Source organism: Oryzias latipes, chromosome 20 (assembly GCF_053564925.1).
Source record: "Oryzias latipes strain Hd-rR chromosome 20, Olatipes_Hd-rR_3.1".
NCBI lineage: Eukaryota > Metazoa > Chordata > Actinopteri > Beloniformes > Adrianichthyidae > Oryzias > Oryzias latipes.
This window is the reverse complement of record NC_136256.1, coordinates 7,228,109-7,252,739: the sequence shown is the minus strand read 5'-3', so window position 1 is coordinate 7,252,739 and position 24,631 is coordinate 7,228,109. Positions and strand designations below refer to the sequence as shown.

Here is a 24,631-nt window from a genome sequence, read left to right as displayed (position 1 = left end):
TTCTCTATCTGCCGGTCTCGCCCAGTAGTTCCATCAACAGCCGCCAGGTGGCGACAGGCATAAGACATTCGCCGCACTCTCTCAGCAGAAGAAGACGGTAACTTGCGAAAAAAAGACATCATTAGCTTATCCGCGTCAGATTATTAGTTAACTGAAAAAACACAGTAAAAAGGACTTGCAGGTGCGTTTGTTTTCAGTATTGCGAATCGGTGCTAGTTGTTAATAATGCATATTTGCCCGTCGTTTACACTTTAAAGACTATTTTGCAACGCTGATAATGCTGAAGATGAAGCTACAGATGAGAACGGGCGAGGAAAGGGGCGACAAGACGCCTGACGACTCTTTAGATCCGTCGAAGCCCCGACTTGCTCCCACGGCGACATCTTCCTTGATCTTCGAGAGGCTACAACAGCCACCTGGACCCCGTAAACACGCAACACAACTGGACAAAGAGACCGTTTTCGAGTGGTTCGGCCTACATTCAAACCCCGCTAAGCGGATCGAGTTCATGTGCGGGCTGTTACATATGTGTCAACCCTTGGAACTCCGTTTTCTGGGATCCTATTTAGAGGATCTTGCGAGGAAGGACTACCACGTTTTAAGAGATCATGAGTGTCGAGCGAACACCCTGAGCGAGGTGGGGATGCTGACAAATGCGTTGGACCCAGTGGTGCGGTCCAAACTCTTGGTCTTCCTCTCGCTACTTGGCTCTGACAACAGGGAGTGTGCTGGAATACTCTCCCGGGTACTGAACAATGTAGACCTGGCGTTGTTCTACAGAAACTATGACTATTCCCTCCCTCCGTTCAGGGACCCTCTCCCGCAGACTTTCTACCCTCCGTATCGTGAGCCAGAGAAGGAGCCCTGCGAGCTTTCCGCTAGCGACACCACGGCGGAGGCTCTGGAGCAGCTGGCGCTGCTTTTTACCATGGCCTCGCTTCACCCAGCCTTCCATTTCCACCAAAAGGAAGTTGTCCGCGGGCTGCTGGAGAAAACCGAGCTGCTGCTGGAGGAGGAGAGACGGCAGAGGCAGCTCAGAATAAACGCCCAGACGGCGACCACGGTACTAAAAGCAGCAACATTTTTCAGATTTTCTGTTAGACACGGATACCTCAACGTGTTATCGTTAGGTGGTCATCGGACAAAGAATGTTTTTTTTTTAACCAATGCATAACTATATAGTACGTATCTATTTTTATGTCCTATCAAAACTTAAGGAATTTTTCTAAGGATTTGAAATTGGAAACGTTCCTAAAAGTAGAAGCAGCTAGCAGCTAATTCTAGCAGAGCATGCTAACCTGGAACAAGCTAGTAGGAGCTAAAGCCAAAGGCTGGAATGGCTCACGGTCACGGGTGCATGTGTTCATTTTGAAGGTTTCAGACAGGTCTACAAAAAGTCTGTTTTCACAATTTCAGAAGTAAAAAATGCAAATGTTTCTTCTGTGTGATTTGAATCATATCTACAAATAGATTTTGCTAGCTAAAGTAGGGTTACTCACTTGTATGAAATACGCTTGTAGTTGTTACTACAAACTACAGTCGGCGGACTACCAGCTACCTGCTCCACTCCATTCTGATGCATTCACATGTAAAATATATTTGATGGATATACATCCTCATTTTTCACGTCCAGGCTGGCATCTGGCTCTAAACTGTACGGCTGGATGGCTCAGATTTTGCTTGTTTGGGTTGTGAGGGGCTGTCAACTAGCAGGACAGTATAAACAAAGGGACGGAGTTCTAGGGCAACAATTTTTTTTAAACTACGAGATCGTAAGTCAGAAATTTAAGAGTTTTTATTTCGTAAATTTACGAAGGACCCACTTCGTGGGTGATGCTTTAAATCTCGTAATTTTACTTTTTCTTTTGGTGACCCTTAAACTCTGTCGTATGTCCACAACGCCGATGTGAAATTGCAGAAACCATGTCCTAGACAACGACAGTTTTTTTATTTAACCTAAAGTTGGCATAATTATAATTATAAAAACCACTGGGAAAGCTTTTAAAAATAGATCTAAGGCTACGTTCACACTGCAGGCTGAAACGACCCAATTCCGATATTTTTTTTTCTTTTTTCGCAGGACTTACAGAAGCAACTAGCAAGTACAATAATAGTGTTGATTTGGAGATGCAGCCATTGTTAGACGCTACCTAAACTATGATTCTGATGCTAATGAGCTGGCGACGCACGGACCACTTTAATGTAGGACAATATTTTCATGGAATGTACTTTAAGATGTGGCAGATAAATACAACATAAATACATAATAAATACACATTGCAGAGCCGGTGCTGTTCTTCTTAGACTACGTTCACACTGCAGGCTGAAACGACCCAATTCCGATTTTTTTTGCCCCTGTATCTGATCTTTTCATGACAGTCTGAACGACACAGATCCGATCTTTTGAAATGTGACCCAGGCCACTTGGGTATGTGGTCCTGAATCCGATACATATCCGATCTTTTGAAATGCAACCTCTGTCTGAACGGCCAGGCCACATGTATCCAACCCGTTGATACGCAACAAACGTCATAATTCTGCGTTGAAGTAGGCAGGAACGAGAACATAAACATCAACGGACGATGCTGCTGAGACCAGTCAGTGGAAGGGAAGCGAGGTCACAGATTTGATTCACATTTGGGGTGACAGCTCTATTCAGGCCAAACTCGAGGGCTGTTATCGCAACTGGGCAGTTTTTAAAAAAAAATTCCAGCACAAAGGCCGAGCGTGGTGTTCAACTTTTCCCGCGATGACTTTTATTTTCCCTTTCCAACCTTAGTCAGAAGCGAGAGGGAGACCTTCTCCAGGGCTGAAGGCGGATCCTTCTTCGGGGTTCACTTCCCCGTTCGGACCCTCAGATTCTCCAGAGCGGGTTAATAAAGAGTCAATAGCACTTCTTCTGGGGCAAGCCTTCTTTAGTTATCGTTCTCCTTCCTCCGTAACACACCACATGAATGCCCTCCCCCAACACACCTCCGCTGCCCCCTCTCACTCCCTCCTGTCGCTGCACGCTCTCTCTCCTATCTCTTATAGACATGTGCGTGGCTCCAGCACATACACATTCCTAGCTCCAATGCCTTCTTAAAATGAGAAGATTGTATTTGTGCTGGCTCCTTTGTGAAAGTATAATGCAAAAAGAGCTCTGCTGTTGACAGCACTGTTCTTGACATTCATTGTTAACGTTAGCCACTTCCGCAAAAAACGTGTGACGTCATTCACCGTTGAGTACTCTTCAGGGCATGCGGGTCACTTCTGGGTAATTTCACAGTCACACAGGAGATCACAAAAGTTCGCATTTAACTGGAAATGTGAACGGCCTTGCAAAAAAATCTAATTTATTCAAAAAATCGGAATTGAGCATTAAGCCATGCAGTGTGAACGTGGCCTAAAGGGAATCAGAGTTATACTTTATGTTTACAATAATTGCATTACAAAAGGGATATATAGTTCTACAAATAACAACTTTGACATATTTTACTTGTGACGCAGATGCAAGTTCCATTTAAAATAAAACCCACACTGTGTCATAAGATCCCCCTGCTGCAGCAGATTTACGTGAATTAAAAAGGCACCAAAAGCCAAGTCAAATGTTTCTATCAGTATAGATAGATGAAGCTTTTACCATCATCTTGCTATGTTGTCTGACATGTTAAAAATCCAAACACAAAGGACAAATCTTAATAAACTAAAAATGAAACTAACCACAACTACAAACCCTAAATTTTATTCAAATGGTGTCCTTTTTTTCAAAGCCAAAGAGTCACAATGGAGGAATGGATGGAAGAGCAATATAGGGAAAATAATATTCAATTAAATATTTAAATGAATTTTGGATGCAGTAGTTTGATTTATTTCGTAATTCTTGTTTACTATTTAGAAGAATTGGCTACTTTAGTTTGACGGTCAATTTTTTTCTGCATTTGGTCACTGTAAATATGAGCTTGGCATGTACCATCTCAAAATACTTTTTACTCTTTTAAAGGTATTTGCCGAAATTATTGACAGCTAAACTGTAAGCCTGTCGGGGATTGTTGGTAGTTAGTGAGTTTTTGCCCTTTTTATAGATGGCATGTTCAAAATGAACCTTTTTTCTAGTAATTAAGACACTCCCTTGTGTATTTCTGGTGTGGTTATTGGGATCAAAACCTGGTCATGTCCAAATGTGGCGCCCTTAATTAGCCAACACCATTTTGTTTTCTTTAGTTTGCTGCTGGATGAGTGTATTTTTTGTAGTTTTTATGTTTTTTTCTTACATTGCTTAAATTCTTCATGTTTTAATTGATGTGCTTGTAATTCAGTCTTGGATTCAGTAGAAAAACAGATCCCTGTAGGGTTTTTTTGTGTCACTGTGCAGGCCTGCACATTATAGGTGAAAATTATCGTCATTGAGATATCATCTTCTGCGCTACGCAAATGGTATAAATTAAATTTACGGTACCATAAATGGTACCGTAAATCCTTACACGCATGTTAAGACAATCTCATGAAAGCTTAATGAATCAAACCAGGCCTTATACTCAATTGACCAATCAGATGGACCCATTCATGTTGCTGACCAATCAAATGGGGCCTTTTTATGTTAAATGTCTGCCCTCCGTGTAGACGTGGGTCTGGAGGATAACTTAAGCTATGTTGACATTTATTTAAAAAACTGTTGCAGAAAAATGGAAACAAGGTATTAGTTGTTTTTTGTTTTAAGTTTTGTTCATGTACTGCAAGTCATATCGCAACAACAAGCTATTATTTGCAACCTTAAGTTTTCATTTGAAGTGACAAAGATAAGAAGCATTCTGCCATTTTTACAAACATTTAAACCTAAATGTAGAAAAAGTATTTACTGATATTAAATAATTTACTGAAATAATTTATGAACTAACTCTTAGTAATTGTGGTTGTGATCTCCAGGAGCTGGTGGGTCAGCAGGAGGAATACATGCCCTCCTCCGTGCCGGGTCTAGGAGAGTGTACAGCCTCCCACGTTGCTTGTCAGAACCGACGGCCCAGCCGGTGGGCAACACAAAGAGAAGGTGAACAGAAAAGTTATTTTTCTTGTTGGTTAGAGTTGTCTAGTCCTGTTTTAAGACCCCTGGAAACAAATCATGGAATTTAAGTCCTCCATAAAAACATTTCAGTCAACTTCTCATGGATGAATGATTGTTAAACTAGAATTCTTATTTGCTCTTACAGCAGTGCATATTGAAGGGATTGTGCTCAGTAGTGTCTCTCGGACCGGAGCCGACAAGGAATACAACTTTGAGGTGAGTTAATCGGACGCGAAAAATGTTATGTCAGTGGTCAGTAATGTTTAAAGACCCACTCCTATGTTGGTGATGCTTTGAGAAGGCTTTGTCTTAAGGCACTGTTATGGTAGGAAACACAAGTATACTATCTGATCACATTAATTTCCAAACACTAGCCATGAACCCTGACTCTCACATTAGAGAAGAACTTTTACAAATGGATCCGAGAAACATCGCATCTGTGCAGATACAGAATGTAATTTCCTTTCACATTATCTTAATAAACTGCATGCAATTCTTTTCTGGGTGTTCTACTATCTCGTGCTGATGAAAACCGTCCTCTGCTGTGTTTCAGGTGAAGTGGTCTGACTCCTCCTCAAGTCGTGTGACCAAAACCCACCATGAACTCGAGAACTTCCTTCTTAAGGTTTCTGTTTTTATCTGATCATTTTTTCAAGTCAAGTATCATTTCATTTGTCAGTTTCGATGATGTCCTGACTTCATCCATGAACAGGAAGTGGATGATCTACCACAGAGTGTTTATACAAACATTGGTCTGACTTTCTTGTCACTTTGCAGCTTCCAAAGGATCAGACCACAGAGTCTTTTGAGAAGAGTATTCTGATACTTCTGAACCAAGGGGACCAGTATGAGAGCAGGGAGGTGGAGAAAAACCTCAGGTAGGCTCACACCTTCTCACCCATACCAGATGCAGGTCTACTTAATGTTGAATGGTAAACTCCATCAAGGTTTAGTGTCTTTTATTTTCAGCTACCTAGGGGCAAACCTACCCGGAAACAGCTGGAAACTGAACTGACTGAAAGCTGCCCTACAGACTACAAAACAATGCATTATGGGACATGTGTCCTGATGGTTTTTGTAGTGGAGTGATTAATTAAAATAATTTAAAATACCAATTCATTACAAAAGGCTACATACATCACAAAACATTAAAATAATCATAAATTATATAATAACACAGATCATACTAACAAACTGGTCGCGCATGTGCGTCTGGATGTAAAATTCAGTCGCACACTCTCAAATTTTGGTCGCAAAATGCGACCAATTGCTCGCAGTCTGGAGCCCTGTTCTGGCTTCTGCTTTCCCCGGCGACTCTCAGAACGAGGAGTGTCTTCTCTTTAGATGAACTGCGGTTTCTGTGGTCACTTCATTCTGTTATTCTGACTTCTCCAGTTCAGACCCGTTTCCTATATTTAGTACATTCCTATTCTGTGCTGCAGCACAGTTCAGTGGATAATAACTGAAGGCTTTTGTCGGCCTCTCTGAAGCATTCAGAAAGGAAGAGTTTTTTGAACAAATATAATAGTAAATCACCTTAAATGGAATTTTTTTATGGGTTACAAACATAAAAAACTCATAAAAACGATCTATTACAAGATAAAAGATTTATTTCAAATCAAAATTTCCATAAAATGAAAAAAATATAAGTATACACAGGACTTTAAAAATAGGATTTGAAAGGGGAATGGAGGCAGCTTATGCTTATTATTAGCTTAGTGAATAAGTCAACAATTAGTCAACAAGCTTATTGACAAAAAAAAAACATCAAATATTTAAACTTAATGGCAGTAATGGCTGAAGTGTCCGAAGGCCTGACACTGTTATTCGGAGCTACCTAAGAAACTGCTTTGGTGAATTTCCGGTACCTGTATCAGCAGGACTTTCATTTAGGCGGAAAGGAAACTCAGGAAAGTGAAACCTATCGGCCTGTTTTCTGGTGACTCCACCCTCTGGTTATCTCCCTGTTTACAAACTCAAAGGGCTTCATAAACCTACTCTGTACATTTGGGTATTTCAAAATAACACAATATTTTCAGGCTCTTATCATTATGACTTCACACTCATACTTGCGTTATCACTAGTTCAAATAAAGATGATAAAAAAATAGGACTGGACAGAGCTTATTTGTAGGGCGGTGCGATTAATCAGTTTTACTGATAAATTTGGTAACATCTGGATTTTAATTTATTTTAAAACTATTTACACTTGAGCTTCTCATGGCTCCTAGCAAAGAGGAGCTTGTTCCCAAAACAGGAATGGTTTCCTCAGTTCTATTGAACTGGTTCAGTTTTGTGACTTTCAAACTTGGAGCAACAAATTGCAAGCTGGAAAATCTGTTTGAAGACTGTTGCTACCAAAAGTGGAAGTACAACAAATTTGTTTTAAAACCTGAAACAGAGACTCTCTGTCAAGTGTGAGAAGTGTTTCTCTCTACGAGATGTTCAAGCTTGCTGCAGCTCACTAAATATGGCGTTTCATTGCCGCCATAAAGTGAAAGGGCGTATAGACAACTGAGCAGGTGTATTCAGGAACTGAGTGAGTGAACCTTCCAACCTCGCAGGTGCAATTCTAACTGAGCGACCCCGCATTTTAAAACGGCACCCCTGCAATCCTAACTGAGCTGTGATCTTCCGCGGTCACTTCCCCTTTGCGGCCTCACCAGGATTTGCGTGCAGTGTTAAGGGGGCGTTTTTGTTACTTGGGGGGTGGTGTTCAGGGATGTGTTTGTCACTTGGGGGCGGAAACCTTTTTGGTTGATCTGATTGGTCAAAATTTGTCAAATTCGGCAAGGCAGCAGGCGGGACTTTCATTTTTCAGAGCAGGGGGGGCTAACAGGCGGCTGCTCTCTGCCTTTTGTTATATTTTCTATATACAGAACTTTCACAACCGTAAGGCGAACATAAAAGTCTTACATTTTCTCCAAAATGTACGAAGCGGCCCTATTGTTTTGTTGTGTGACTTCGGTATAGAGGACCTAGAAGAGAACAGCGTGAGAACGGTACAGGGAGAGGTGAGGACGTGAAAGAAACCCCCCCCCCCCCCCCCCACACACACACAGTGCAAAGGTGCAGATATGTGCATAATGCAGAACAACTTTGGAAACCCTGGAAATGCAAACAGACACGATTATGAAGCACAGTTTAAACTGAAAGCTATCAGCTACGCGGAGTAAAATGGGAATCAAGCAGCTGCAGTTCGGTCCCTTGTGGCAGCCGGATCGCTGCATGTCTGCATTCACAGCTTGAAATGAACAATTCTGATTAAAAGGAAAAACAGTGATCTTTTTTCTTTAGAAAATGCATTTGTACTTCACTCTCTGTGTTAATACAAAAAGATTAAGATACTTGCTGACACATTTGAACATTTATCAGAAGAGTTATTGAGGCCGGAAGTCCGAATCTGTGAAGATCTTTCTAACTTTACCAAACCTCAGCTGCCAGAGAATTTAAAATAATGAATCCATGGTTCGCAAGTGAGGTCGCTGGCAAACAAACTCTGACAAGACAAGAAGACGCAGCAGCAGCTGAGTTTCTGCGGAAACAAGGCAAGGCTGCTTGGAAGATCGACTCGAGCGCAGGAGCTTCCAGCAGATGACAATGAAAAGCTGTCCATCCTCCGCTCCTTTTTTTTTTTTTTGTAAATATCTTTTTATTATTTTTAAACACTTGAACAAAGTTAGAAGCATTGAAACAGTATATATTGAATGAAAAACAAAAGAAAAGAAAAACTCAATATAAAGAGGTACGTAGAGTTTGTTAGTTTGTTGCTGCCACAAGAAGAGCTTTTACTAGTTTTTGGTCCGCTTTATGTACAGTTCCCTTTAAGTAACCCAGATCAGGGCTCCAGACTAACTTTGGCCCCCAACTGAAAATTTTAGGGGCACAACCAGAAAATTTAGGGGCGGATCCCGTAAATCAACATGCAAACCAAATCTACTCATTTCCACTGTATTACTAATAAATACTTTAATAACATATTCAGAAATTACACTTTGCTTTTTCAAATTCAGTGTCACATTTTATTCTGCACTTTTGAAGATGCAACAATAAGGTAAACTGACAGAAGAAGGTAAACTGTAAAAGAACGGGCGCTGTTCACTGGAGATCAGAACAATCGATACAGATACCAGAGACCAGAGAGATGCTCAAAAACTGATGGAAATTCATGTTTGAATTTCCATCAAGATGGACAATAAGCGTGTTTGAGATCACCCAGGTGAACTCAACGCTGCGCAGATCACCTGTTGTGTGATGTATGTTTTTGTTTTTGCTCCAACATCACCTGTCAATCATCACAAAAATATCAGGAGAAAGGGGCGGGAGCAAGACCCCAACCTACCAAACGCAGCTGGAAATTTAGGACTGCACTGACTGAAAGCTGCCCTTATGACTACAAAACAAAGCATTATGGGACATGTGTCCTGATGGGTTTTTGTAGTTGAGTGATCAATTAAAATAATTTAAAATACCAATTGATTAAAATTAGGCTACATCCATTACAAAACATTCAAATAAATATAAAATATATAATAAAACAGATCATACTGAGGGGAAGAGGCATATTAAAACTAAATTGAACACCAACTACCTGTTCTCCTTCAGTCTCGCTACAGATTGGCCTTCACCACCACCCCCTCCAGCAGAGTTGCTGAGTTTTAATAAGTTTGGTGGTGTTATAAAATATCTTATTTGGTTTTTTCAAGCAAAGTCTCGCACGAGCGAACTATGCCACACTTTTGGACTGTAGAACTAAAGCTGGGGCTGACGCGTCTGCCTGCACTGATCTCTGGAGCAGCACTGCAACGAGACGAACTCTGACAATGACGAAAGGGAAGCTGGCATGATTGAAATCTAGCCCAGCTATTCATTTCAGATGCAGAACGTGAGGACTTTGATGGATATTTGGATGCTGATTGATGACTGAAAAAATAAATCTCAACCAACTCAATTTTTGCGATTGCTGCCTTTTTAAAACACACACCTGCATGCATGTTTTACCAGTGTGTGTTAACGTAAAAAAAAAAAAAAAAAACTGAAACTAGGAGAGTAGTGTGTTATGGGAAATAATTTGGCTTTAATTGCGTGTTTGTGGGTCTTTAACTCTCACAGTTAAAAATGTCGGCTCTTTGTGTCAAACCTGTTCGCCACCCCTGTTTGTAGAGGCTTTAAAAGAAAAAAAAAACGGCGGATGTAACCTGGATTAAAAGGTTGACCAATGACCCAAGACCAAGGTAAGAAAGTTCGGCGGGTTTTTTGTGCTACAAGTTGTGAAAATCACTGCATTTGTTACCGTTTTAATCCATATTACAGCTACTGTTTTTTTTTTCTATTAAATCCCCAAAAAGAAAGTCGCTGCTGCCTTGCCAGACTTGACATGCAAATTTTGGCCAATCAGATCAACCAGAAAGGTTTCCGCCCCCAAGTGACAAAACGCCCCCTTAACACTGCGCGCAAATCCTGGTGAGGGCGTAGAGAGGAAGCGACCGCGGTAGATCACAGCTCAGTTATGATTGCAGGGGTGCAGTTTTAAAATGCGGGGTCGCTCGGTTAGAATTGTGCCTGCGTGGTTGGAAGGTTCACTCACTCAGTTCCTGAATACACCTGCTCAGGTGTCTTTACGCTATTTCTCTTTATGGCATCAATGAAACGCCATAACTAAACACCTGCAGCATTGTTTTACAAACAATTTAACTGCTTGTAGTTCCCAAATGATATGTCAAAGTAAAATAGTTTTTGTTAAATATATTTTGTCATTTGTAATTTTTGTTTAAAGTCCCCTTTAAAGTCCCCTTTAACTATGAAAATAGTTTTTTTTTGTTTTTTTATTTGAACATGTCATTGTTTTTATGAAGAGACCAAATGTAATAAATTATTTCATTTTTGCATTTCTGAGTAATTTTCCTTTTAAATCGCTGTCAGTCAAACTGTCGCAAAGACACTCGGTTTGAATTAATGGGCTGTTGTGATGTCACAATTCTGATTTACCCCCTCCAGCTTGCACAAGCTCAGGTGCTGGGGAAGAAAAGATGGCACATTGCCATATTTAAGTGCGTCCAAGGCTGGATTTTGTTGTTGGCTGCATATATTTAAAATCAAACTTAAAGTTATATATCCTAATGTGTTCTCTGCATTTGTGTTCTCTCTCTGAGCGACTTTTAAGGCTTGCTTAGTTTCCCGCAGTAACCAGAGAGGGTGAAAAAACAACAATAAAATCAGGGGACCCTTTTTGTTTTTGCCTCAACAATAATAAAAATATCATAAAGTTCAAGAGGCCTGAGAAGGCTGGGTCCCCATCCAGCAGCGGGTCTCTGTGTGCGACCCCCCCCATCCCCACCCCCCCGGCAAACACAAAATCCCCCTGCGGCCGCGTAGCAAATAAATACAATAATTACAACACAATATTCTTTATTAACAAATAACAGTAACAACTAACTACTACCTATCTAACTAATGAACTAACTATAGAGGTGACCACGTGTATGTGTGTCAGCGCGCTGCGTGTGTAGGAGGAAGGCGTGCATGTTGATTCTTCTGCAGCGGACCGCTCTCGAGCTGCACACGAACCTTCACCTGTGCTCTCTGGTACAGACATCTTCTCAGAATATTATATATTACCCAGTAATAAATGAGACTGCAGACACTTTCACCTTTCCAGTAGCCATTAAGCCACTACCCATGAAGAACGCGGGGCAGGAGGCTCCGCCTTTGTTTATACAGACACGTGACTTTGCGCTGCACAAAATAGTTCCCAAACAAAACATGTAGTGATATTCACTCCCACTAACAGTGCGCGTTCATGTTTGGTGTAATGGAGTGAAGGAGAACAGTAATTAAAGGTTTCCCCCAGAACAAACACTGTCTGTCTGGGAGTTTTGATCACCGCTGTGATGAAGCAGCAAGAGTCGCGATGTCTGGACTCTTGCGAACCCCCCCAAACATAAAATCTTCCGGCGGACGCTTGCGAGTGCGCACAGCCTGTAATGGAAATGAATACATTGGAAATTAATAATTAGAACGCAATAAATTTGTCGTATTTCCTCGCGAGACTGAAACTTCTGTTGTAGAATGAGGATGTGTATGTGCTGCTGAAACCGCGCGGGTGTGTGTAAGAAGACGGAGCGTGCACAGTGCAAGAGGGAGTGAGAGGCACGGCGCAGGGAGTGAAAGAGAACACTAATAAAAGATTTCCCCCAGAAGCCCTTGAAGTCTGAACACAGGACTAGCAGAAAAAGTAAATTATCAGCAAAGATGAATGTGTTTATTATAGTTCCAATCACGCACCATATGCAGAACTTTGAAAAAAAAAAGTGCGGTGATCGTCACAACCCCTAACTTCAATATTGCTGCCATTTTTGTTGCACTGCTAATGTTAGCTTGGGGGTGTAAAGGGCTGTAAGCTAGTGGGAGACCATGTAAACAGGGAGTTCCTAGTTATGGGTGACAGGAAATGGGGGGCAGGCTTACTCAGTGCAAACAGTAATGCCCACAACCAAAAGGTAAATTTATGATTAACTCCTGCTGCTCTGTGGAAACTATGCCCTAGTATGACATAGTTTTTGAACCATAATTAAAAAAAACATTGGGAAGCTTTTAAAATGGATCAAAAGGTAATTGGAGTGGGACTTTAAGGATAGATTTTGGAATAGTTTCGGAATTGCATCAGTTGGACTTGACTGAAAGCATGTAGAAACTGTTCATGGCTGCTCAGATGACAGCACATGAACGGAAAAATCTGCTAAAGTAAACTAGCTAAAGGAAAGGAAACCCTCTGTAGCAATATGGATTTCAATTATTAAAAAAACAACAATAATGGTCAATGTGGTTTAATATGTGTGATTGCTATAGGAAAGAGTCTACAGAAGGCTCCAAACTCCTATTATTGATTAAAAAACAGTTTTGAGTGGAAAGAACAGAATTTCTTCTGTTGACATGTTTGGATCACAACTGAATAATCCCTGTTCTGTTGACTTAAACTCCAGAAATATTTTAGAATACTTTAGTAGCTCAGCAACAACTTCAGTGCTTTAAAAAACTGTTTTTATGTGTAAATGTTGGTCTCAGGTGGTCTTGATGTGATGTAGAACAGCAGAAGTGTTGATCCATGTGGTTTCTGCCGCCCCCTCTGTCCTCCTGCAGGGAACGGTTTCTGTCGGCTCCTCCGCTCTTTAAACAGACCAGGAAGGTCTGCAGCTTCTTCACCTGTGACTCAGCTCACTCTTCTAAACCTACTTGTTCCATATGTGAGTATACAGCTCCATATTCTTATATTGATCTGCTGCAGAGGTCAAAACATATTTACTTATCACTTGATGCTGTTAATAAATGTCACCAAAAGTTGTTGATCCTTAAAAAAGTCCTTTTCACTAATAACATTTCCCAATTCCGAATGGATACTTTTTCCCAGTGGTGTTTTAATTTGATTCTAATTTTGATTATGACGTTTTTAACCAAAATCTCACAACCTAAATATCTTAAAAAGCCATGTTTTATGTCTATCGGAAGACCTCTACAGCTCAGCTGAGCTGAGTAGTGGTTGGTGCGCAAAGGTCTGGTACCCATCTAAACCAAATCCCTGAAGGCAGGTACGCTCTGGACAGTCTGTCGCAGGGCCGATGGAGCTGGAGCGGTCCCGATCACTATGCCGGTTCGCAGGAGGCGAGTTAGCGGCAGACAGACCCGCTACTGGATGGGGAGGCAGTTTGCTCGGGCCTCCTGAACTTTATAACATTTTTCTTATTTTTATTAAGTCAATAATAAAAGACGTCCCCTGATTTTATTCTTGCTTTTTTTTTACCCTCTGTGGTTAATGCGGCGGGACATCAATTTTCATTATAGGTGCATTTCCACTGTGAGAGACAGAATCTGAAGAAACATTCAGAAATCACGTTGTACGATTTTTTTTTTAAACAATTTATTTTGTATATTACTGTGACAAATAAGTATTTGATCACTTGAGATAAACAACTTTAACATTTGGTACAGAAGCCTTTGTTAACAACCTACACACTGCAGCAGGGATTTTGGCCCAGTCCTCCATACAGATCTTCTCTAGATCTGTCGGGGTTCGGGGCTGTCGCTGAGCAACACGGAGTTTCAGCTCCCTCCAAAGATTCTCTATTGGATTTCGGTCTGGAGACTGGCTAGGCCACTCCAGAACCTTGATATGCTTCTAACGGAGCCACTCCTTGGTTTTCTTGGCTGTGTGCTTGAGGTCATTGTCATGCTGAAAGACCCAGCCACGACCCCTCTTCAGCGCTCTGACTGAGGTAAGGAGGTTTTTGCCCAATATCTCACAATACAGAGCCCCGTTCATCCTCTCCTCAATACAGTGCAGTCGTCCTGTCCCCTGTGCAGAAAAACACCCCCAGAGCATGATGCTTCCACCCCCGTGCTCTCACTCCCTCCTTCGGCTGCAGCTCCCTGCTCTTTCTTACACATGCGCTCGGTATTAGCACATTCACATCCTCAATCTACAACAGCGTTAGAAATAAGGGGAAAAAATGGTTGTCCTCCAGACAACCTGGCAAGTAATATTTGGTTGTCCTCCCCAATTTTTAGTTATCCTTCGATACCAATATTCAACAGCAGCGAAACCTACTCAGATGTCACTACTTACATCTTTATTTCTTCTATACATCTAATATCAACTGCCTCTTATGATGGACATTTAAAAAAGTCTTTAAATATTAAAAACAAAAATTTACTAAATATTGAAGCATCTGGTTACACAAAGTATTGCCATGTAAATCAAATACTGTTACGGTCAAATGAAAATGCTTTATCTTACCAGAAAATTGATTACATTAACCAACACTGGAACCTAATGAGTATTTTCTATAAAATTGTGTAAGTATACCTAAAATTGTATCTTCTAACAATAACAAAAAAGCAATATAACAACAAATATTAACTTTATTTAGCCACAGAAACCCTGTTGAAGTCTAAATAAAAAAATATTTCATTCATTATTTAAACTAGAAAAATTTTGACCAACTGAACCATTTGATGCTGAGAAAAATAATTAAATTGCTAAATATTAAATGTAAATTGATCTCAAACATTAATATTTTTTAGTCTGAACAAATAGGTAAAAAACATTGTTCTGATTTTTTTTTCTAAACAATGGATTTTTTATTTATGATCTCATAAAGTGCAGCTTTTTTCCTGCATTACCGGCTGTCTTTATGTCAAATACTGACCCCAACTAAACCACCGGCAGACAAAGAATACATTTATGGAAAATAAAGACACATCATCAAAATGTCTACAATAGTTCATAAAGAATGACATTATTAGCATGAGCTGAGGAATCTAAAGGCACACGATGGTGTTGCATAATCCAGGCAGGGTTTGCAGTGCCCTGCGTGCCCCGCTTCACCTGGCAGACTGAGCCCACCACCCCTCCCCTTTCGTTCTCACATGCAGCCGCGCGTGTGACAGGAGATGGGAACACGCAGCTGCAGCTGCAGGGGACGGTAATTCACAGTTTCAGGATGTTTTCCCCTGTAATAATCAAAGAACTCGAATCTTATTCGCACACTCTCTAATAGCTTAAACAAAAAGGCCATGCATATTTTTAAAAACTGTCTTTGAACATTTTCAATGCATAGTAATTTGTTTCTGTAATATTTCTTTTTGTAATACATGCACCAACCCCTGGCATTCTCGTTGTTATGACTATTGTTCTTGTCATACATATTTGTTCTATTTGTTCTGAACAATAAAGTAAAAAACAAAACAAAAAAAACCTCTGTGATAGGACAGATAAGAACCAATAGTGGACTAGATTTATTTTCCAAGCACTACTGCGCCTGGCATCGCATTGCGCCCGCCCCACTATTTGAGAAGCACTTCTTTAGGGGTATGTCATCAAATTTCCTTTATTTTTTAATTTAATTTGATTCATTTTCAATTCTTGTTTCCAACAGGCCACTGCCAGCCAAATAACGCATACCACCAAGACTGCTCAGACGCCTCCAGTCAGGAGGAAGGTGAGCTCTGCAACCTCATTTCTGGTTACCTGAGAGAAAGAGAGCAGACAGAAATGAAAGAGTGATTTAGGAGGTCTTGTGATGCTGAATGATGCTGAACTGGAAGCAGCAGACGAGCTGGTCACGGAGTTATTATGGTCCCACCCTGATCCTCTTTTTGTCTTTTGTCAAAGTGTCCACAGGGTATTTTAACTATGATGATGCCGTTTTTAGCCCAAAAAGTTGTAGTTTTCTAGGACATTGTTTCTGTGGACCTGGAGAAGTTCATTAATAAATTCACTCCTGAGTTGTGGATGGGACTCTTTCCCACGAGATTGCAGGGTCTCCCACTCCCAAGCTAACATTAGCGGTGCAACAAAACTGGCAACCAAAATGAGACCCCAACAGTTTTACGAGGAAAACAAAGACGTAAATGAATAATTTTTGTTGCGGCATCAGCAGGGGAGCCTGCAGCCCACCCAGCATAGCTTCTATATCCCAACATTTTAAACATCATTTTCTTTTTTATTTAGCTCATGATTCTCAACGATTTGCATAGAGAAAAACTCAAGTTAAGCTACATTCTCTTCTCAGTGTTAGTGGATTCTTCCGGCCATCTGCTGGTTAATTCTCTAAGCTTTTTTAATATATAAGATCAACTTTCTGCCCTAAATAAAATTTAACAAAATCAAAAACATATTTTTCTTTTCTTCCCAGGAGTTATCTGCTGCAGATAACTCTGATTAATGTAGATCTAATTAGTGTTTACTTTCCTCCTCAGAGCCTTACGTTCAGGGACACAAGAAAAAAACCGGATCCAGGAGTCCTTGTCCTCTGTGAGCATCAGCACGTCTGTTAATGTAAAGAAGAAAACACAAACTCTGCCTCTGATTTCCATATGATGATCTGTCCAGCAGCTTTCTCAATGCCAAAGGTTCCCAAGTGGACACTCGGAGGGGGGGCCATGCTGTGGAGGTTAATGGTCCAGCAGAGTGGAGGAAGAAGAACTGTTCACCCAGGGGGAGCCATGAGAAGGAGCAGGTGAAGGCAGTAGGGATAAGATTTTCACAAATATGTCTCATTTTGTTTCTTTAGTAACATGACCAACATGAGTATGAAAAGTTTTAGACTCCATCAAAAGCTGAACCTAACTCAACACTGCCTGCGTTCATTCATTGTGTTTTCTTGACGCGCTTATTAAGGCCGTGTTACACAGCCATTGTTTTTGTTCAGTTGAGAATTATGCACATTATGCATATTTTACATAGTTTATAAGCAAATATTACGTAAACATGTATGCGATTGTGCGGGATTTTTGCGAAATGCATACACAAACTTGTGTCTTTCCACGACCATTTTGAAGGATGTCTAATTGACTTTTCACGCATACGGAGCACATATCATGTAATTGATGCACGACTCACTAGTGAATTGCATATAAACAACACAATAATCAAACGCGGTTCCTGTTCTATCTTGATTTACGTGTTCTTTGTGTGGTGATTTTTGACGTTGTTCATTCGTGATTAGTATTTTTCCCATGAATATGTTCTCTATTTTTCTTCGTATACAGTATTTACATATGACCAGCTTTCTTCCGTGCAATATGCGCAAAATGTACGTAGTGGGTGTATGACACAGCCTTTCAAAGCTGGAGAAAAAATTTATTTAAATTTTAAAGTTTATTACAGCAGTTATTTATGGTTAAAATTCAATATGGTCTGCACCACTGCTGGTAGATGCAGTTGCTTGTTTGGCTCCTCTGAGACGCACCGACACAGCGGCTTATTGGTCACGTGACTTTTCCTGCGGACAGACGCGAGTTCCACTTTATGAGCTCAACACTTATGCCGACGCATCACTAGGCAAATGTATTCCTGTAGATCCTGCTGTGAATGCGTTTGTTCAAGTAGTTTGAACAAACGCTGTGCAGGAGTTTTCTGCTGTTTGTTATCACAGATATGTCATCTTTGTTGAAAAGGATAAATCCTAAAAAAACTTTAGTTGATGGAGAGCTGTGAAGAATAGAATCCTCCTCACCATGGATCAGTTCCATAAAGACCAGTTCATGATTGTAGAACCTCTGGTGTGTTTTGATCTGTGTGACGCTGTTATCAGCGTGAGCTGATGGAGCGCCATCTCCTAGTTAGGCTTGGAAAGGTGTGCGGCTTTAGCATCCTAAATTCAGTAAACTTTACTTGTTTGCTGCCTATCTCCAATCACGAGGAGTAGAGTTTTTCTCTGGTTCTTGGCACCCACTCTCAATTCTGAACCTTTACAGTATCGTGAATCAGAGAAGAGGAGCCACGCCGTCTCCAAGATGAAGAGCAGAGTCCAGCCTGCAGACAGGTTTGTGCTGTTATAAGGAGTTGGCTCCTTCTGCTACACCGCTATGTTGTTAATGTTGTGTCTTTTACACCATTTCTGCAGGGAAAAGGGCGGATCAAAGGGCAAAGGAGGCGTCTTGGTTACCGTTGGTAACCTTGCAGCAGCACGGTCACCTCAGAGAAAAGGTGAGCTTACGGGTTGACTGAATGAAGGGAAGGACATGGAGGATTGTATTATCACTTGATACACTTGGGTTCAGAAAATGTGTTTCTTGGAATCAAAACATCAAATATTTTTTAGGGCTGCAGCTATCGATTCTTTTTGTAATCGATTAATCTAGCACTTAATCGATCGATTAATCGATTAAGATTAAAGATTCGCTCTGATGCAAATGTTACTTTTGGTGTTTTTAAGTTGTTAATCTGATAAAACGATTTGTGTGTGTTTTTGAACAACCAAAACAAATCTTGCATAACAAAAATGATGTGGTTGTAAAATGAACAAGCATTTGATTTTAAAGATTCGCTCTGATGCAAATGTTACTTTTGGTGTTTTTAAGTTGGTCTTGAGAAGTAGCGGAGCTAGAACATTTTGTATGGGGGGGGCAGAAGACTTTGAAAGGGTGGCACAACACCAAAATGGAAGGCCATTAAAAATAAAATAATCAGAAAAACATATTTGATCATTATCATTGTTTATATTTCGTGTAAAAATAATGCTTTTGTTATTTTTGCAATGCTTAAAGAAGCCTCGCGGTCCGCCAAAAGGCGAGCTACCGCCTGTCCCAGACCCTGCCTCTTGGCGCCCGCTCGGCGTCCCCTCCGCGGCCCGCGCTGGTCGCCGCGGAGGGGGCGCGGAGCGGCTGACGCCGCCCCTCGCTCGCTGCCGGCGGCACACGCGGGTATGCCAGCTCTATTTTGCAGTAGAGACACTGCACTTTGTTCTCTTCTTTATTAAGTGTGTAATGATCCCACACTTAAGACAATTTCTGCCGTTTTTTTATAGATCTATTCTCTGCCATCGCGCCAACTAAATTCAAAAGGTCCGTGTGAATAAACGGTCCATGTGACACAATCAAATCCCTGCGCCGCGCGTATAGTGCGCGTCATTGGAATTTAACGAGGCTTCGAGGCAGAGATTTTGCCTCGAGGAATTTTTGTAATCGAGTAACTCGAGGAATCGTTTCAGCCCTAATATTTTCAATGCCTTCTTTCAGGGGGCGTGTCTGTTCCTGACACCTGCGGCGACACGTCGTCAGAGAGCTACAGCTCACCGTCCAGCCCCCAGCACCGCGGCACAGAGAGCCTGGACAGCGAGGACGATAACAACAAAGGTGAAGCGTAGACACAAACAAGCTGCACTGAGCCAAACTGAAGCGCTGACTCCATCGCTTCTTTTTCTCAGACACAGACAGCCATTCGGATGACGGCGGAAAGGGTGGCGCTGCCGCTGTGTACTTCACAGATCCGGCTGTGGTGGACGGGGTCCACTGTCTGTCTTCCAACAACCTGAAGCCTCAGATGCAGACCCTCTGCTCTGAGACCGACGGCGAGTTCCCCCCCCTGTCCTTCATAAACCCTGTGTCCTGTGTTCTTCCCAATGGAGCCGCTGACTCACCAATCCCAGTGGTCTCTCCCCCAGCTCAGAGCCTCGTTCCTGACGGAAAGGCCCTTGAGGCAATGATGGTGCAGATGTCTTTAGCACCTCCAGCTGTCCAAGCCCCAGGTGCAGTCGGAGACCCCGAGAAGAGGGAGGTGGTGCTCCCCTTCGGAATCTCACCGTTTGGGCTCCACCCTCCAGCCAATCTGGGGGTGCACCCCCTGGTCCAGAGGTTCAAAACAGCCCTGCCTCAAAGCCCCTGCTGTCCTGAGGGAGCGCCAGAGTCCAGTCCCGCAGCCTCACACCCGCCTCCCGTCAGAGCCATGAGAGTCATGTCCCCTGGGCCTACCTCCTACTCCTCCCCCCTGCTGTCCTGCCAGGACCCGGTCAACGTCAGCCCAGGACTGGCTGCTCTGCCACACGTGGACAGCTCCCCCGTCCATGCCAGAGGGCACGGCCCAACCCTGCCCTCTGGCATGCCTTCTTCTTACAGCATCCCCCTGGTACCCAGCTCTGTTCTGCCCTCCGTTGGAGCCCCCATGGTGCCGGGAGTGGCCTCCTCCGGACCTGCCCTCACTCAGAGCCCGGGCCCTGCCCGCAGCCACAGCCCCTCCCTCGTTCACAGCTCCACACAGAGTGACTGTTCCTCCCACAGCAGCAGCACCGCCCCCACCACCACTGGAAGCCCCCTAACCCTCCAGCAAAGCCAACCACTGCCCCCCCAGCAGCAGCAGCCCGCAGGCTGTGGAACATGCGGCTGCCACAACAACTGCGGCAGTCGCGGCGGCAGCAGCGTGAGCGCCGCCTCCGGCTGCCAGGCTCCTTTCTACTTTCCTAGCCACCAGATGGCGACGCGCCACGTCTTCAGCGTTCATCCATCTCTCTTCCAGCTCACCAACCTGTGCAGCAACAGCTACCTCACCCAGCCCCCCCCTTCCCACCAGGCCAACGGTGCCGCCACCCTGCCGCCGTTTTTTGCCACGGCTCCACCCCCTGCGTCTCCCTACCTTCAATCTCACAGCCACTCAGACATGATAGGCAGCCAGGTGGCGGCGGTGGCATCTGCCGCAGCTGCTGCTGCCAACTACAATATCCAACAACAGCTGGCTCCAGCAGCGTCCTTCTGCCAGAGAGTCTACCAGCACATTTACCCGAGTCCTCTGGGGATGCTGCCCCTGGCTGCTCTTGCAGGAGGCGGAGTCAACAAGAAGAACGGCAGCATTTCCTGCTTCAACTGCGGTGTGAGCGGCCACTACGCTCAGGACTGCAACCAGCCTTCCATGGACTCCAGCCAGCAAGGTGGAGCTCCTTTTCTGTTTTCAAAATAAAGTCCAGTTTTTAAATAACGCTGATCATTAGTTTTTTAGCGTCATAAACTATCAGATTTTTCTTTATTAGAAAAGATACCTTTTCATTTCTCTGTCATGTCATTGGTCACATCCTAAACTCAGCTGCGTATGTATTGCAGGTGGTTTCCGGCTCAAGTACGCGGGCTCCCACGTTTCAGAAGCTCTTGACAATGCTGACTAAACGGAAAAATGAAGAGTTCTGCCCCCCCCCCCCTCCCCCCTCCACAGGTACTGCGCGGGAGTGGCTCCCTGAGGCAGCTGTCCTGTCCTCCAGCAGAGTGACCTACAAGGGCTCAATGGACAAACCTGACATGTGCCTGACAACTGTCTCGTTTCCATGGAGATGACTCGAAACATGTCATTCATGTGAAGCCTACTCCCCCTCCCCTCCAGCTTTTTGATATTTTTGCACTGAGGGTTGGAACACATTAAATTATTAATTATTAGAAAGTTAAGAGTATTTTGGTTTTTACATGAGACTCTAGTGTCAGTTCGAATGTTCTTAATACACTTATTTCAAAAGGAGCCTATTTATCCTTTCTCCTCATGATTATTGTTTTGGATTTTATCGTCTTGTACAGGTGTTTTCAAAAATCAAAAAGACTAATGGAAGCAAAACAGTGTTTTTTTTTTCTTTTCTCGATATTACTGAAATGAATGTACACCTTCTCGTGAGGAATTTTAACTAAAGTCTCGAGCATTGTTTGCCACTCATACAGAATGTTTGGAAGGTGATTGCTGCTCTGGAATTATTATTATTTTTTTTAAATCTCGATGAATGCACTAAAGCATAGCATGAACTGTAACAGCATTATCTTTTCCTTTTTGCTGAATAAAAGCAAACTGCTGTTTGTTTTTGATATCCTTTAGTGCAGCCAGTTTTTTATGTGTAATATATTAGAGTGAAAGTGATTTAAATTAAGCTACAAATGAAGATAACTACACTTACCTGCTCATCCTTCAAATCCATGTTTGTGGTGGAGGAATTTTTTAGAAGGAAATGGTTTATCTTGAAGGAATTGCGCCCCTTTTTTCTCTTGGATGATTTCTCCAGCAATGTTATAAAACTAAACATTTCAGTTTTTTGGTTTTATGGTAACTGAAGCAGCAGCAATGGCCTGTGTAGATGGTTCTGCCTGCAGGACGGCGCCACATGCCGTAGCAGCAAAAATCCCATCACAGTCAAATATTTTAAGCACACTGACAGAAATCCCCTTCCTTTTTTTAAGTTTTCTGGACCTGCTTGGAATGAGAGATTTATTTGATATCTATATCTAGATAAACTTGAAAATACAACACTTGATTAGAGTTAAATTTCCTGAGTGGGAGGAAGTGGTGTATTTGTGTGTGATTTTTAAGAAAACATGTCTTGTAACAAAAAAAAATAAACTGTTTAGTTTGAAGGAACCCTTCAGTGACATTTATTTTGAAATATTTCATCTGCTGTAATGAATTCATAAACCTGACAGTTTAACCCTTGTGCTATCTTAGATGACCCCACCCTTACATTGACGTGTTCCCCCTACCATGACAAAGGTGGATAAAGGTGGAAAGATTTCATGTAATCCATGGACACCAGTGAGGTTCACAAATCATTGAAGAAAAAAGGTTCAGCGCACTGTCTAGTGGGTTTAGATGACCCAACTCCCAATGTTAAAGTGCCTAGGATAGCATAAGGGTTACAGGCTTGATGAGGTAATCAAGCAGCTTTTTAGAGTCTGCAAAATGTGAGAAGAGAAAGTTTCACAACTAGAGCAGCTGTTATTGGCCTCCAGTCAGAAAGTTCCAATATGTCATATTTGCAGTAAAAACATTTAGAGTCTGTGGTGATGATCGGACAAAAAGTAGAATGTTCATTTGCCTCAGTTTCCACCATCTTTCTGTGTCTTATTTTGATGTGCATCAAATGCTTCTTTACCATGAAGATACTTTTATTCTGAAACTCTTTTCTGTTCCATCACATTTGCTTTTTTTCTGAGTGGAGACTTAACAATCAAGGTCTGGAACTGGACGGGTGGAGGAAGGTGGCGTTCCGAACAAGCCGTCAAGTTGTGATTGTGTGTAAAATGCTGTAGTGTACACGCGCATAAAGGGGGCGCTGCTGCAATCCTCAGCTGTAATGTTTACTGTAGTTTGATGCCCATGTACTGGAAAAAGGCTGAATATATTTCTAGAGTAAGTTGGATTTTATGCAAATGATTTTTTTCTCCCTGTAATTAAAAGCAATAAATATAAAAACAGGAAGTGAACTTGAGTTCTAGTTATTTTGTTAAAATATGCCTCAAATAAGAAATTTAGTTGAAAAATTAAGAATATATTTGTTATCAATTTGAAATAAAGCAGTGACTGCATGGACAACACAAAACATTCCTAAGTCAGATGTTTCCTGCTTGAAGAAATGAAACATGAAGAATGACGTGGAGACAGCTGGCTCCAGCTCAGCTCTTGTTCTGCAGGGACTTTATCAGCATGCTGTTGTAGTCAGCCAGCTGCTGGGAGACATTCTTGGCCACGAGGGCAAAGTCGCTCTCCCGGGTCTTTGAGGCGATGACTGCAGCAGCAGTTAAGAAAACAGCAGGAGAGGACACACGCTTCACCAAATGAGGTTTTAGAGGAAATGCAGGAATGACGGCAGATGAAAGGAGGGGCTGGTAGGAAAGTGGACAAGATGTTGAAAGAAAAGGTGGTGATGGGAATTTTTCTTATGATTGACCCTTGTGCTATCTTAGATGACCACACCCTTGCATTGACGTGTTCTCCCTACCATGACAAAGGTGGATAAAGGTGGAAAGATTTCATGTAATCCATGGACACCAGTAAGGATCACAAATCATTGAAGAAAAAAAGTTCAGCTTACTGTCCAGTGGGTCTAGATGACCCAACTCCAAATGTTAAAGTGCCAAGGATAGCACAAGGGTTACGAGGAGAAGATGAGGACGACAAAAGGTCCAGGAAAGTCAGCAGACTGCAGGCTTGAGGGTTAATAGAGTGGAGGTAATAGGTATTTGACTTGATTTTGTAGGTTTCCTTTGTTTAAAAAGAAATAGACAGTCTGTCATCTTAATGTTTGGTTCATTTGAACAGCGAGGAACAGAAAATCACAGAGAACATCAAGAATGCGTCATTGAGTGAAATAAGTATTTGAACTGAACTGAAGACACTCGTTCACAGAATTAGTCCATCAGTCAGACTCTAAACTCTCCAGCATGGGAAAGAATAAAGAGCTTTCAGTGGATGTAACCCTTGTGCTATCCTAGGCACTTTAACATTGGGAGTTGGGTCATCTAGACCCCACAAGACAGTGCCTTGAACCTTTTCTCTTCAATGATTTGTGATCTTCAC

General features: G+C 42.2%; 2 protein-coding genes across 5 annotated transcripts in view; one reads left to right on the top strand and one right to left on the bottom strand.

The window, feature by feature from the left end:
* Window positions 1-8: 8 nt before the first annotated feature.
* Window positions 9-23,538, top strand: zcchc2 (zinc finger, CCHC domain containing 2). 3 transcript variants are annotated; one of them, XM_078938300.1, is made up of 15 exons: window positions 67-745; window positions 811-1,063; window positions 4,906-5,026; window positions 5,187-5,257; window positions 5,595-5,666; window positions 5,819-5,919; window positions 13,180-13,283; window positions 15,972-16,034; window positions 16,795-16,849; window positions 16,928-17,054; window positions 18,295-18,362; window positions 18,444-18,526; window positions 19,558-19,674; window positions 19,746-21,239; window positions 21,409-23,538. In XM_078938300.1, the coding sequence occupies exons 1-15, from the start codon at window positions 654-656 to the stop codon at window positions 21,468-21,470; spliced, it is 2,883 nt and encodes a 960-aa protein (XP_078794426.1). In that variant the 5' UTR covers window positions 67-653; the 3' UTR covers window positions 21,471-23,538. The 3 variants fall into 3 exon arrangements, with proteins under 3 accessions (XP_023806072.1, XP_023806071.1, XP_078794426.1); XM_023950304.2 differs by having other exon boundaries at window positions 9-1,063; window positions 16,931-17,054; XM_023950303.2 differs by having other exon boundaries at window positions 63-1,063.
* The window catches only part of ift74 (intraflagellar transport 74), a 31,687-nt gene continuing 29,737 nt past the window's right edge, over window positions 22,682-24,631 (bottom strand). Inside the window, exon 20 of one of the 2 annotated variants that reach the window (XM_023950307.2) lies at window positions 22,682-23,840. In XM_023950307.2, the coding sequence (XP_023806075.1) occupies window positions 23,728-23,840 (113 nt within the window). In that variant the 3' untranslated portion in view covers window positions 22,682-23,727. The remainder of the gene's footprint in view (window positions 23,841-24,631) is intronic. The other variant, XM_023950305.2, reaches the window with a different exon arrangement.

Excerpts from the sequence above, each read along its gene's own strand:
- zcchc2 (XM_023950303.2), top strand. The coding sequence starts at position 278 with ATGCTGAAGATGAAGCTACAGATGAGAACGGGCGAGGAAAGGGGCGAC. Across the intron at positions 5,027-5,186 it reads GTGGGCAACACAAAGAGAAG|CAGTGCATATTGAAGGGATT; the intron begins GTGAACAGAAAA and ends TTGCTCTTACAG. Across the intron at positions 13,284-15,971 it reads TAAACCTACTTGTTCCATAT|GCCACTGCCAGCCAAATAAC; the intron begins GTGAGTATACAG and ends TGTTTCCAACAG.